General features: G+C 48.9%; 1 protein-coding gene and 1 non-coding gene across 6 annotated transcripts in view; one reads left to right on the top strand and one right to left on the bottom strand.

The window, feature by feature from the left end:
• Positions 1-2,679: 2,679 nt before the first annotated feature.
• On the bottom strand, positions 2,680-11,195 carry LOC106738013 (uncharacterized). Of its 4 annotated transcripts, none has more exons than XR_009455113.1 (4): positions 10,859-11,195; positions 7,069-7,245; positions 6,019-6,102; positions 2,680-4,632 (listed from the first exon to the last, which is right to left on the bottom strand). It is a non-coding gene; the product is annotated as an uncharacterized LOC106738013 (transcript). The 4 variants fall into 4 exon arrangements; XR_009455114.1 differs by having other exon boundaries at positions 7,069-7,165; positions 10,859-11,192; XR_009455111.1 differs by lacking the exon at positions 10,859-11,195 and adding an exon at positions 8,471-10,835.
• A 41-nt stretch (positions 11,196-11,236) lies between these two features.
• The window catches only part of RILPL1 (Rab interacting lysosomal protein like 1), a 32,911-nt gene continuing 30,307 nt past the window's right edge, over positions 11,237-13,840 (top strand). Inside the window, exon 1 of one of the 2 annotated variants that reach the window (XM_019486725.2) lies at positions 11,237-11,737. In XM_019486725.2, the coding sequence (XP_019342270.1) occupies positions 11,435-11,737 (303 nt within the window). In that variant the 5' untranslated portion in view covers positions 11,237-11,434. The remainder of the gene's footprint in view (positions 11,738-13,840) is intronic. The other variant, XM_014598406.3, reaches the window with a different exon arrangement.

The following is a 13,840-nucleotide window of genomic DNA, read 5'->3' as shown; positions in this document are numbered from 1 at the left end:
CTGGTTTCAACCCAGTTTTAATTTAAAGCTGTAACAAGGCCCTGTCTCTCCCTTGCTGGAGCAATGGAGAGAAGGAGAGGGTGAGCATCTGCTCACAGTAGCGACTTCTATTTTGTTGGCACTTCTGAATTCCACTTCTTAAGAGGAAGATAATGAAACAACAATAGTCACAAAATAAGAAAGGAACAAAAGACTGTGCAAGTTTTTGTTGTTCTTGAAAGGCTCTAATACAACAACGTGATGAGACCAAGTTCCCAAATACATAAATGGGGAGTGGCCAAAGAACCCATGCGATCAGGAACTGCATGGAGTTAAGCTTTCCCTAGCAACTTGCATGTTTCTGCTGAAACTTGTATGCTGTTTTGCCTGCATTTTATAACTAATGGAAATGAGAATATTTGCCGCCTATCACTGAAGGTGTAGTGAAGCTCAGTGTCAGCCAGTGACCGCCAACAAGGGTCTAATGCCGCAATTTCCAGCTTGGGTGCTGCACTACCCGGGGGGGCCACCAGATACCTTGAAGGTGCCTCCAGGTGTGAGGAGATAAGCACAAACTGAGCCTTGCCCCTGCCCTATCCCTACTGCCTGGGCCTTCAGCAGGGAGGTGAGGACTGTAATATATAAATTGATTGTTTAAATTTGGAATTAACAAGTTATTGAAAGTGCCTTGAGATCAGTGAGGCTGAAAACCAGTTCTCTATTTGCATGAATCCTCCATGGAAAGTGTGTAGAACTGGCTGCATTTGTTACGCAAGTTGCAGACTGGGGCTGTCGGTGCACATCGAATAGAAAATTAATTGAGAGCTTGATGTGCCTGCCCTGTGACAGGTCACCCAGAGCCCCTTGATACAATTAAATTACTTTACCTGATCTTAGTAGGCTTTGGATCCAGCCCTAATATGCATTGTTTCCACAGTCATTAGTGTGAACTAGTGAGGTTCTACTACACTTTTGCCACACAGCTGGGTACGGTCCCCAATTACCACCAGCCTATTCTGTTTGCTACTTTTCTCCCTCTGCAAGGATGCACATCAAGGTTGGGCAGCCCTTTCACACTGACTCTGGGTTTGGCACCCCCCTGCCCCTTCCAACCCCTTGGGTTTCTTTATCCCAGATATACTCATTTCTGAGATGCCCTGGTATTGCCTTCCATGTGGTCTTACATTACTATTGCTTTTCATGCCTTCATAAGCACTATATTCATGGAAGCGATGACTGCGCTGTTATTCACTCTCATGCATTTTCTAGGCTGTATTGGGTCTTATCTTTTCCAATAAAATGTTAATGAACATACACTGTGGAAGTGGATTTCTGATGAATAGTCTAGATGGAGTTTTTTTGTTACTCTTGTCATGCAAAGAAGTAGGCTGTCAAATCATTTGGGACTGTTTTCTTTGAGATACACATGTATGGGGAAGTTGGGTGATTTTACCACTCGTGATGGGACATAACGTGATGCTGATAACATGGAATGAATCAGTTTATTTGCTTATCGGACTTCATTTATGTCCAAACCCTGCAGTGTTTGGATGTAAATCATGGGGACAAAAGAGTGGAAGAGGCCTCCCAGGCCACTGAGTCCAGGCTCTTGCATCCACAGGTAACTATTAGTTCCAAAGAGTCCCCAGGAACATCTGCTGCAGCTCTTTTGATGTACTGCAGTCTCAGAGTACCCCCAAACCCCCAGCTCTGATGGCCTACAGGTAAAGAACTGGGGAAGAAAAGAATGCAAATAATTTCCCATAGTACTGAGGAAAGCAAAAACCCTATGTTCCAACTCCATCTGAAAATACCTTCCTGATGAGCTTGGATAATTGGTTTGGACAGACATGCCACTAGACTTCAAACTATCTATTCCTCTCAGGCTGATCATACATGCACATAAAATGCTGACTATCATCTAGAAGCGGTAACTCACACCCTTTCTTTTAAACTCTTCCCCCCCCCCCAATCCTATCCCATTGTTTTTGCATTTTGCCCCACCCTTTTACCATGAAGTGTAAGAAATAAGTGGCAGTGTGATGTTTGGTTTAAGCTCTAAAGCATTCGATACACTATTAGGGGCACTGTAATGTTCACACAGTTGCAAGCTAAAAAAAATTATTAACAAGTCTGCTGTTATGTACACACATCCATATAATTGAGAAAATGAAGAGAAAATTACCTCCAGATTAGATTAGATTCTTACTGCTAATGTTAGTAAGATTACTCGGGGGATTATGTTGTGGTATTTGACAGCTTAGACCCAAAAGGGAATAAAAAAGCATGGATTAATCCAGCAAGAGAAGGAAAGCATTTTCAACCAGGGGGTCGGGGCACCCTTGGATGCCAACAAAACCTCTTAAGAGTCCCCCCAAGACGTGAGGCGATAAACAAGGCGTAAGGAGATAAAGAGAGGCTAAGTCAATGAACCCAGGCCTGCCTGAATACCTTCCACCCTTCTGCGAGTAGGTGAGCATTGATTGTAATGTATAAATCAGTTTCTGAAACTGGGTGCTACTCAGTTCACAAAAGTCATGGATGGTATCTCAAGGGGGCATCTCTCATTGCACAAGTCCAGAAAGGTTGAGACCCAATGTTCTAGTATGCATAAAGACCTCGCGACTGTTGACAGTGGATTTATGACCCAGTCCTGATATCTTGTTCTGGGCAGACCCAAAGCCTCAGACCAACTACAACTTCTTCCATTCAATAATAGGCAAATTTTATTGATACACAGTGATAGCAGATAAGAGTAGTGTAAGCAAAGCAAACAAAATACACCCCCACCCTAGTTCTACTTATCTACCAGTCCTGAGGATGTCACACAGGAAAAGTAAAGTATATCTGGCTAATACACAAACACTACCCTGTGGTTTTAGCTTGAAGTATGCCAGATATCAGCAGCCTAGAGGTCGAAGGCTGATGACCACTCCCCACAATGGGGTGGGTGAAACGGGCTAGTGGTGTGCCATCTGCACATGGTGGCCTCAGGATCACTCCTTCTGTATTCTCTCTCCTCTGATGACTCTTCATTTCTGGGTATCGTCGGTTGGTTTCCCTGTGGTCGTCATACTATCCACGTTCTGTTCTGCCAGTATAATTATTTGGTTCCACAAACCCATCATATGCATACAACCTTAATTTGGTCATTTACCCGTGTCTTAATTTGGGCAACCCCAACCTAGTTTGGTAAGTCCACCAAAAACAGAATTCCCAGGGGTTTTATAGCTGGGCACTATACCCTGGCGCCAATGCAGCAAGCCTATCTTTTGTTATGGAACAGTTTGGATGTTCTTAAATTCCCAGGATGCATACACCTGCTTGTCCATTGGCCCTTGGACACGGTATCTGCCCTGAAGGCTATGAAACTGTCACAAACAGGCTTTTAGAAACCAATTAACCTTTGCCAATTAAGCCTGAACCACTGTTCCAATGCAATACCTACTCTAGCTACAAGCTAGTTCCTAAAAACTAATCTCTATCATTTTCTAGTCATCACTGACTGCCACAGATGCCCTTGTGCTTCCTGGTACAAAACTGGAACCTAAAAAAATTGACAGCAGCAATTAAGCAGGTGGTGTTCCGATACCATAACCCACTATATCTCATTGTCTTTGTTGTCAGAGAAAGTTGGCTGTTTGGCATAGGGACCATCTTGCTCTGTGCTATTAATAGTCCCCAGCACACTGAAATTCTAATTTATGGCTAGGGCTCTTACTTCTCATCCAACGCCTCCTGTGCTAACACAAATAGTAGTGGCAAATACTTGAGAACTTTTTCAGGCAATACATAGTTAACTTACAGAATTCATTGTCACAGGAGGTGGAGGCAGGTAGCATAGCCAGGTTCAAAGGAGGACTGGATAAATTCACAGATGATAGGGGATAGATCACTCTACAGAATTGGGTTCAATACTCTCCCTCTAAAGCATCTATTTCTGTCACTGTCAGAGATGGGATACTGGGCTAGATGGACCATTGGTCTGACCCACTATGGCACTTGGGTTCTGACACTACACATCCACTAAACTACTACCCACCAGGACCCAGCGACAGAAATGGTCTCATCCAGAAACACTCACTTAAGAGATGGGCCCTGATCCTGCCTGTACACAAGTTCTTTACTTGGACTGTCTTCTTCAAATTATTACCTAGATGTTTACCCAAGACAGGGCTGAAGTATTTTCTTATCCACCAACTAGGAAGTGACTAGTAACAACAAAAAGCTTGCTGTGACAGAGCATCAGTTATGCCCTGCCACGAGAGACTAAAAACAAGCAGATTCCATGGAACAAGGAGTCTCTGCCTGCTAAGCTACTTACCAAGGCAGGGTTTGGAGCTCCAGACTAGTTACCAGGGCTAGCTGTGGTGTGGAAAAGTGGCAGACCAGAAGTTATGCTGATAGGCTTAAGCAGCAAGGAGAGTTGAACGGTGGATCGGGCAAGTATGCGTTTTCCCCAGAGAAGGGAAGCAGGCAGGAGTGAGTCTCCTACAACTGCACGGAGCTGCAGTGTCTACCTGGCCAGACCAAGATGGCAGCAAGTAGAAGAGGGAAGATCTGACTTACCTGGCGTGAGACTGAATGCAAGACGGTTCCTCAGCATCCAAAGGGGATTCTTAGTGGTAACTGAAGGTGCTTCGGGAGAGTTACCTGGAGGAGGGAAGAAAACAGGGCACAGATAAGAGCCGACCCTGTGACCAAGGAATTCCCTGCCAGTATGCAGATAATTAAGGGCCAGAGGCACCGGGGACCTCATGGGTTGAGTCCTTTTCTGCAGCTGAGAAGGTGGGAATAAAAGGGAAGAACCTCAAACCCAGGGGAATAGCAAAGAAACCTGAATAAGAGGGGTACCAAGACCAGTAAGGATGGCATTTGGTCAAGAAGTGATTCATTTTAGATGTGGTGTGGCAGGGCATAACCTTGTTTTTTTTAGAGGCTAAAAAACAAGCACATGCCACAGAATGGAGAGTCTCTGCACGCTAAGATACTTACCAAGGTGGGGTCTGGAGCTCCGGACTCTAATTACCAGTGCCGGCTCGTGACATGGAGAAGCGACAAACAGGAAGTTATGCTGATAGGCTCAAACAGCCAGGCGAGTTAAATGCCAGGTTGGGCAGGCTTGTGTTTTTCCTAGAGGGGGGAAGCTGGCAGGGGCGAGTCTCCTGCAACTGCACAGAGGTGCAGTGCCTACCTGGCCAGACCGACACCGCAGCAAGTAGAAGAGCAAAGATTTGACTTGCCTGGTGTGAAACTGAATGCAAGAGGGTTCCTCTGCATCTGATGGGGATTTTTAGTGGCGAGCGAAGGCGCTTTGGGAGAATTACCTGAAGGATGAAAGAAAGCAGGGCACAGATAAGGGCCAACCCTGAGAAGAAGGAATACCCTCTGAGTATGGAGCTAATTAAGGGCCAGAGGCACCAGGGATATTGATGGGTAACTAACGGTGCCAGCTGATACCCCGAGAGCCCTATCGCCCATGAGTTAAGTCGTGGAATATTTGCCTAGAACGAATTCAGAGTACTCTGGGAAATACAAGGGAATAAGCAATATTGCGACTTACTAGACTGTGAAGGCCCTTTGGGAGGGTGTGTCCTATCACTGGCTACGCCTGCCATTTCAGACACCAAAGACTGAGCTAGAATCTCTCATTAAGAGCGTAAACAAGGTCCTCAGTGAAGAAGGCACCTGGGAGAGACTGGGCCAGAAATGTTAAACAGAAGAGTAACAGAACTGGTGGACCAGGAGCAAATGGATTGTAGATTTGGGCAACTAAAGGGGCTCCAAAAACCCATGGTGCATGCAGGTGAAAACTGGCTCCATGATTATGCCAGCACTTTGATTCAGGATGCGCAAAACTATGATTAGGGAAGGAATAATTGATCCGTGGGAGGGTGAAACAGGCAGGTTGAGCAGGCGTATGTCTTCCCCGGAGAGGGGAAGCAGGCAGGGGCAAATCTCCTACCACTGCACGGAGGTGCAGTGCCTACCTGGCCGGACCAAGATAGCAGCAAGTAGAAGAATGAAGAGTTGACTTACCTGGCGTTGGACGGAATGCAAGAGGGTTCCTCAGAATCCAAAAGGGATTCTTAGTGGTGAGTGAAGGCGCTTGAGGAGAATTACCTGGAGGAGGAAGAAAACAGGGCTGAGTTAGAGTATCTGATTAAGAGCATAAACAAGGTCCTTGATGAAGAACACCTAGGATGTTAAGGCCAGGGTATGGGGATGGAGGAGCCCTGCAAAGAGGCCAAATGCCAGATAAGTTGCAGTAAGATCAAGCTGATCTACCTCCTCAGTTTTACATCTTTCTTTTTGTTTTTTGGTTTAGTTGGGGGGGATGTTGTTGACAACAAGGCATGGCGGGTAAGTTCCAGAAAGGGAGACTATCAAGTCCTGGCAGACTGACCGCAACATTTGAACATCAGAAGCCAGATCTTCTACAATTGTGTATGTCTATATCAACCATATAGATCTCATCCACAAGAATTCTTTACTCTAATGTCTAAACAAGCTGAAAGGTACTCACAGGCAAGCGCTCCCCTTCAACAAGAGAACCCAGCCTTGTATCAGTATTCTGCACAATAAGTGTGACAGCCAGACTTGAGGGAATCCTTTAACTGTACGTTTATGTTCTCATCAACAAAAGTATTAGGAAACTTAAGTGGGGGGGGGAGGGGGGGAAGAAACCATGCTCTCACATCACATGTGGGTTAAATATTTGCTAAAAATAGGTACTGAACTAGTAGGGATTTTCTAAGTAATATTATGATTTGATCTATTTACCACAGAATTCAACTACCTAGTGTAACACACTCAACATTTCTTATTTATAGGTCATGCATTAGCTGTAATGTAATAAGGAAGTGATTCCTCCACCCTTGCATGCTCTCCAAACCCACTTCAATTACAGAAAACTAACAACTATGGCATATCTAAAGTTACTGAACGTTCAGCATTTTAGCTGAAATCCACTTTAACCAGCCAACTCAATGGACTGAACAGGTCTTGGAATTCTGCAATCTCTAGCAGGCGTTTTGAACTGACATGCTAGGAGAGCAAAACGATTTCCCTTCCAGAAGCTCTCCTCACCTTCTGTCTCTGTGTCTTGCCCTTGTGGTGTGGAGCTTTTCCAATATCAATAGTGAAGTTCGCTATCTTAGGAATCAGGGTAACTCCGATTTTGTTGCTGAAACAAACAGTAAATGTGTAGTTTCCATCGGATTCTCTTTCAACTTTGTAAATCACTTGATTATCAGGTCTTATAATCTGGAGGCAAAAAGATAATATCACAACAGGCACACAATAGTGAAATCATAAATTACAAAATAAATAAGGAGAAGCAAACGAACTAAAGTCAAGACATTCCCTCTAGACACTACAATCCTAAATGACATTTTTCTTCCAATTTGCATCATAACTCAGAAAACGCCTATTTAAGAAGCTATGTGAATGCCTTTCTATCAACCAAGATGTGCAAAACTCTTGCACTCGCAAAAAAAATTGTATTGAGGTCATAACTGAAGCTTTAGTCTACCTACAACCTTGAATGTTTGTAATGCGAATAAATGCAGAGAAAAATACCTCAGAAAACAATGACTTAGTGTAATGAATCATTATTGTTCCTGGATGCATGTTTCTATATTGTTGCAGAGGAAATGGAACCAGTGTACTGACCACCATGTCCTTAAGGCTCCTGTCCCCAAAACTAGAAGCGCTGATCCCAGTTTCTTACCCTTGTTACGTTACCTTCTGTGGTCTCCAATTTAAATCGGATTTGATTGTTTTCTTTACTTCTCTCCCCCATGGTTTAACGCTACTAAATCCTCTCCCATGGTCAGAGCCGTCCCTCGGGGTGTGCAGGGCAGCCTGTGCGGGGCTGAGGGGTGGCGAGCCACCGAAGCGCAGAGCTGGCGGTGCGTGGTGGGGCCTGTACAGCACTGACCGTGGCTCCCCCCACTTCCCCCTCAAAGCACAGGGCCCGGGGCAGTCACCCCAATTCACGCCCCCCTAGGAACAGCCCTGGCCACAGTATAATACCTTTTTTTTTTCCCCGTCATACAACGGCCATAAATCCAGCCCACCCTAACAGATGCCGGCATCTGTGGTTGCCAAAGCAACGTCATTTGCTGGGGCAGTTGAAAAACATCCCACGACAAGAACATTTCGAGTCCATCAGACTCCAAATCAGCATTATAAATGTGTAGTGGGATCTCGTAAGAACAGAACTGACGTCAGCTCTTGCATGGCAAAGCGCGGGGTGACGGGTCTCTCACCCAGGGATGCACTGTTTATCGAAAACAAGGATTAAACCGAGGCTTCCTGGCCAGGGATCTCAGCCGATTTCATTCCAATGAAACCCACCCCGCAGGAACCTGCTCAAGGGCTCGGGGCTGGCGCGGGGGAGCAGACGCCGGCTCCCCCGGCTAGGACCAGGGCAGCGCCCTCCACACTCTCCCCGCGCCCCTCAGCCCCCGCCCGGCCCGGTCCGCACCTCCACGTCGATGTCGAGGAAGCCGCCCTCGGCCACCTCGAAGATGAGCCCCATCTTGGTGCCGGCCGGGACGCGCTCCGGGAAGCTCCTCAGTATACACGTCAATGCTCACGAAGTGACCGAGCGTGAGACCCGCCAGCACCCGCAACATGGCTAAGCTTAGCGACTCACTTCCGGTCCAGGCCACGCCTCTTCCGGGCTCGGGGCCGCCCTCATAGGCCCCGCTGCCACGTACGGGGCTGGGCTACGGTGGTCGCCTGGGACGCGGGAAAGTGGCGCGCGAGGTTGAGGGAGGGCAGCGCAGGGGGCGGGACGGGACGGGAGCGGAGTGGGTCCTTAAAGAATTTATTTTTAATTAGATGCCGTTCAATTAACAAAAGTGATGGAGGGGCCTTGATTTGCACGACTCCTCCATTGAAAGTGTGTAGCACTGGCTGCATTCGGTACACGAGTTGCACATTTTCTGCACATCAACTAGAAACGGCTTTGGGAGGAAGGGCATGAATTGGGAGCTGGATGTACCCAGTACTCGTGCACACAATGAAATGACTTGACCTGACCTTGGTAGGCTTTGGATCAGGCCCCGGTTTGCATCGTTTCCACTGTCATCAGTGCGAACCAGTGAGGCCGCACTGCACAGGCCGCCCCCGCTTAGCGCCCTTCATTGGCAGCAGAAAAACGAGGGTTAAGAGAAACCAAATGTTTTTGATGACCCAGGATGGTGACTGCGAGCGTTACAACAAAACTCGCAGAGCACTAAGTGGAATCGGGGATCAGTTTAAAACGAGTGTTATAGCGAAATAGCGCTAAGCGAAACAGTGTTAAGCAGGGATTGTCCGCACCACTTTGGCCACTGACCTCTGTAAAGCTGGGTACAGCGCCTGATTGCCACTAGCCTATTCTGTTTGCTACTTTTCTCTCTCTGCAAGGATGCACATCAAAGGCTGGGCAGCCCTTTCTCCTTGACTCTAGGGTTGGCACCCCCTCTCCCCCACCGATCTCCACCCTCTGGGTTTCTTTATCCCAGATAGTTACTCATCTCAGAGATGCCCTGGTATTGCCTTCCATGTGGCCTCATGTTACTTCATAAGCAATATGTTCCTGGAAGTGATGACTGTGCTGTTATTCACCCTCATGCATTTTCTAGTCTGCACTGGGACTTCTCCCACGGTGCTCTTTCCCAATAAAACGTTAATGACCATACAGTGTGGAAGTGGATTTTTGATGAATAATCTGGATGGGGGTCTTTTGTTACTCCTGCCATGTGAAGAAGCAGGTTGTCAAAGTTCAATCGTTTGGGACTATTTTCTTTGTGACCCACATATGGGGAAGTTGGTGATTTTACCACTTGTGATGGGACAGAAGATGATGCCGATAACACAGAATGAATTGGGTTATCTGCTTCCATGTCCCAACCCTGCATTGTTTGGGTGTATTAATTGGGACAAAAGACTGGAAGAGGCCTCCTGGGCCATTGAGTCCAGGCTCTTGCTTCCACAGGTGACTGTTGGACTCAAAGGGTCCCCAGGAACATATGCTGCAGCTCTTTTGATGTACTGCAATCTCAAAGCACCCTCAAACCCTCTGCTAATTGAACTATGGAAAACCTCTCCCTTTTGTATGCCAAGAAATAGGATACAATGTCTCGCTAATTAAGTTGTTGCATTAAGCCAATCAAGCTGTGTTAGGCATCAGTTCACTGCAGTGACTGTCAAATCACAATAACCTAACACTTGTGGATCCACTGGATATTAGGAAAATTTTTCTCACTAGGAGGGTGGTGAAGCACTGGAACCGGTTATCTAGAGCAGCTGTGGAAACTCCATCCCTTGGAGGTTTTTAAGGCCCTGCTGGACAAAGCCCTGGGAGGAATTATCTAGTTAGGGCTGGTCCTGCTTTGAGCAGGGGGATGGAGGACTAGACCAGCGGTTCTCAACCTTTCTTGTACCAGGACCCACCTGTAAACATCGATGGCCAGGCCTGACCCAATACCCCCAGTGTGGGGGCAGGGGGGCTCCAAGCAGCCCCTCCCAGGCTGGACCTCTGCCAGCCAGCAAGGGAAAAGCCCCTGTTCCCCACATTTTTCTCCATTTTTTAAGTTTGTTCACAACCCTTTCCTACATTCCCATGACCCACTTACAACTAGTTGCCAACTCTCATAATTTTTGGCATTGTTCTTAAAGTCTGTGCTTCGGGAATGTGAATAACTTTGCTCTTTCATACGCACACACGCACACACACATATATGAAAGAAAGAGCTAAGTCTGTCACAATATTAAAAACTTTGCTCTTTCACACACACACACACATGTATATATATATAATATACACACACACACACATATATAAAAGAAAGAGGGAAGTTCTTCACATTCCCGCAATACAGACCTTTAAGAACAATGGCCAAAATCTTGAGCCGTAGCAATACCGCAACCCAGGGGTTGAAATCCGCCGGCCTAGACCTGCCGAGGCCCCCTCCAGCCCTCGTGGTCTGCGGCGGTGACGAAGACAAAGCGGGGACCCGCGCGCTGCGGGACTCGGTCCCAGTCGCTAGCAGCGCGGCTGGGAAGGGGCTGGGAGACCCGCAGGGCGGAGGAGCCAGCGGAGGGACTCGAAGCCGACACTTTTTGCGCTCAGCCTTTCCCCTGCCCCGGTTCCCACCCTCCTGCGCCCGGATGCCCGGCTGGGCTGCGTGCGGGACGGAGGGTGGCAGGCAGGCAGGCGGGGGCCTCCCCCTGCCCCGCCCCGCTCCGCTCCGCTCCCACTATCCCAAGTGGGACGGCAGCAGGCATGCGTGGTGTCCTTCTCCTCCTCCTCGCCTTGTGACATGCTGCTGCTATTGGCACGGCGCGAGGGGCGAGAGGAGGAGCGGTGCTCTGCCCCCCGCCTGCAGGGCCGGGCCCGGAGCCGCGCCGAGCCGAGCCGAGCCGCGCCGCGCCGCGCCGCGGGAGAAGTTGTCGGGCCATGGAGGGCGGCGGCGGCGGGGGGCTGCCGGCGGCGCTGGAGAAGAACGTGGCCGAGCTGACGGTGATGGACGTGTACGACATCGCCTCGCTCGTGGGCCAGGAGTTCGAGCGGGTCATCGACCAGCACGGCTGCGAGGCCATCGCGCGGCTCATGCCCAAGGTGGTGCGCGTGCTGGAGATCCTCGAGGTGCTGGTGAGCCGCAACCACATCAGCCCCGAGCTGGAGGAGCTGCGGCTGGAGCTGGACCGGCTGCGGCTGGAGCGGGCGGACCGCATCGAGAAAGAGAGGAAGCACCAGAAGGTGGGTGGGCCAGGCCTGCTCCCCCTCCTCCCCCCGGCCTCCTAAAGCTCTTGGCTCCTGAAGCTGCCGGCTCCTGAAGCTGCTGCTGCTCCCCCTCCCACCCGGGCTCCTGGAGCTCCCGGGCTCCTAAAGCTCCTAGCTTCCAGGTTCCTAAAACTCCTGGCTCCTAAAACTCTTGGCTCCCAGGCTCCTGAAGCTGCAGACTCCTAACGCTCCCTGGTTTTTAAAGCTCATGAAGCTGCTGCTCCCCCTCCCCCCGGGCTCCTGAAGCTCCAGGCTCTGAAAGCTCCTAGCTCCCAGGTTCCTAAAGCTGGCTGCCCCCCACCCCCAGGCTCCTAAAGCTCTTGGCTTCTGGCCCCTGGGCTCTTGCAGCTCCAGATTCCTAAAGCTCCTGGCTCCTGGGTTCTTAACGTTCCTGAAGCTCCTGCTCCACCTCGCTCCGGGCTCCTGAAGCTCCTGGGTTCCTAAAACTCTTGGCTTCCAGGCTCCTGAAACTCCCAGGTTCCTAAAGCTCCTGACTCCTGAAGCTTCTGGTTCCTGAAGCTCCTGGCTCCCGGGCTCCAAAAGCTTCTGGCTTCTGAAGCTCCTGGCTCCCAGTGCTCCTGAAGCTCTAGCTCCGCCAGGCCCTTGGTTCTCCCACCAAAGTGGCTGCCCCACATCACTGCTGGTGTGTGGCGCCCATGTGAGCAGCCAGGACAAGGCAGCAGAGGCTTTGCGTCCCTCAAGGGAACGTCCACCTGCCAAGCGTCAGGTCCATGGGCATGTCCCAAGCTTCCCGGGCACGAGGCAGGTTGGACTGGAGGTTAACGTGTAATTTTTCCGGAGGTCCCAGAAGTGTTCACAGTGTTTTGCAGCAAGGAGCCGTGTGGCAGTGTGATCCTGCCTGAGGAGTGACAGAGGGGAGGCGCCCAGGGGTGCAGCGCTGACTCGTCGCCACACAGCCAAATCTCTCATCTGTAGAACAGGCCTGGGGATGACCTAGGCAGATGCAGTCTTCCTTCCCACTCCCATCCCTTGCCTGCCTTTGCAGGCCCAGGGAGGTAGTAGCTCTGGTTGCCCAGTCACTCTTCAGCCGTCTGCTGGAGTGAAATAGTTCCAGGCACCTGACTCTCTTGGGGGATGTCCTAGTGAGCTGGATGCCTGGCTGGGGAGAGCTACTGTAGCTGTGGCTGGCCAAGGGACTTCATACATGCTGCTGAACGCCCAGCAGATAGCAATGTTCTCACTTCATAAAATCACTGTGTGTACAAGAGTGCCAGGCTGGGTCTGGGCAGCAGCACCAGAAACCATCCGTGTTGGCTGATATTGAGGGTGCGTACACCAATAAGTCAGTGCGTGTTGGTGTAGGTTGTAGCCATGTTGGTCTAAGGACATAGGCAGACAAGGTTCTTTGGGTGAATCTGATATCTTTTATTAGACCAATTTAAAACTTTAAGTTGGTCTAATAAAAGATATCAGATTCACCCAAAGAACCTTGCCTGTCCAAAAGTTCCCTACACATGTCTCATCGTGTCATACTCAGCCATGGGCTGTAGCACGCACTCTCTCTCTTTCTTTCTATCTATCGATCGATCTATCTATCAATCTATGTTTGTATATAGATAATCTAGATCTATGTAGATTATATATAGAGAAGGAGAGATAAGGGATATAGACTTTATAGTATACATCTATAATCTATAGTGATATAGATTATATTGATATAGATAATTTAACAAGTGTTTCTCCCATAGACCCAAATATTTAGGGAAAGGATAACAATAATGGAGGTCATCACCCATGATACAAGGATTGGTTTCTGCTTCCTGTCCCATCAGTTCTGAGGGGATAAGCTGTTTGGTTGGGTTTTTTCCTCTCTCTCTCTCTCTCTCTCCCCCTCTCTCTCATGCTCCTAACTGTGTGTGCTGGACATTGGATTAAAATTTATTTTGCATATTTTGGGACTGAAAATTGAGGGGAGAGTAGTTTCCTATCGAGAGTGCTTTTCTGCCTGTGTTTGTTCCTCTGGCATGTGGCATGCTCAGTAGAGCATGCTCCAGCCCTCTAGAGCTGTGCCCTGGCTTTTTAAAGCTGCATACAAGTAGAAGTACTTTTGTGGAAAGC

This window comes from Alligator mississippiensis, chromosome 10 (genome assembly GCF_030867095.1).
Source record: "Alligator mississippiensis isolate rAllMis1 chromosome 10, rAllMis1, whole genome shotgun sequence".
Taxonomy (NCBI): Eukaryota; Metazoa; Chordata; order Crocodylia; family Alligatoridae; genus Alligator; species Alligator mississippiensis.
The sequence above is the reverse complement of the archived record's forward strand: the minus strand, read 5'-3'. Positions and strand labels throughout refer to the sequence as shown.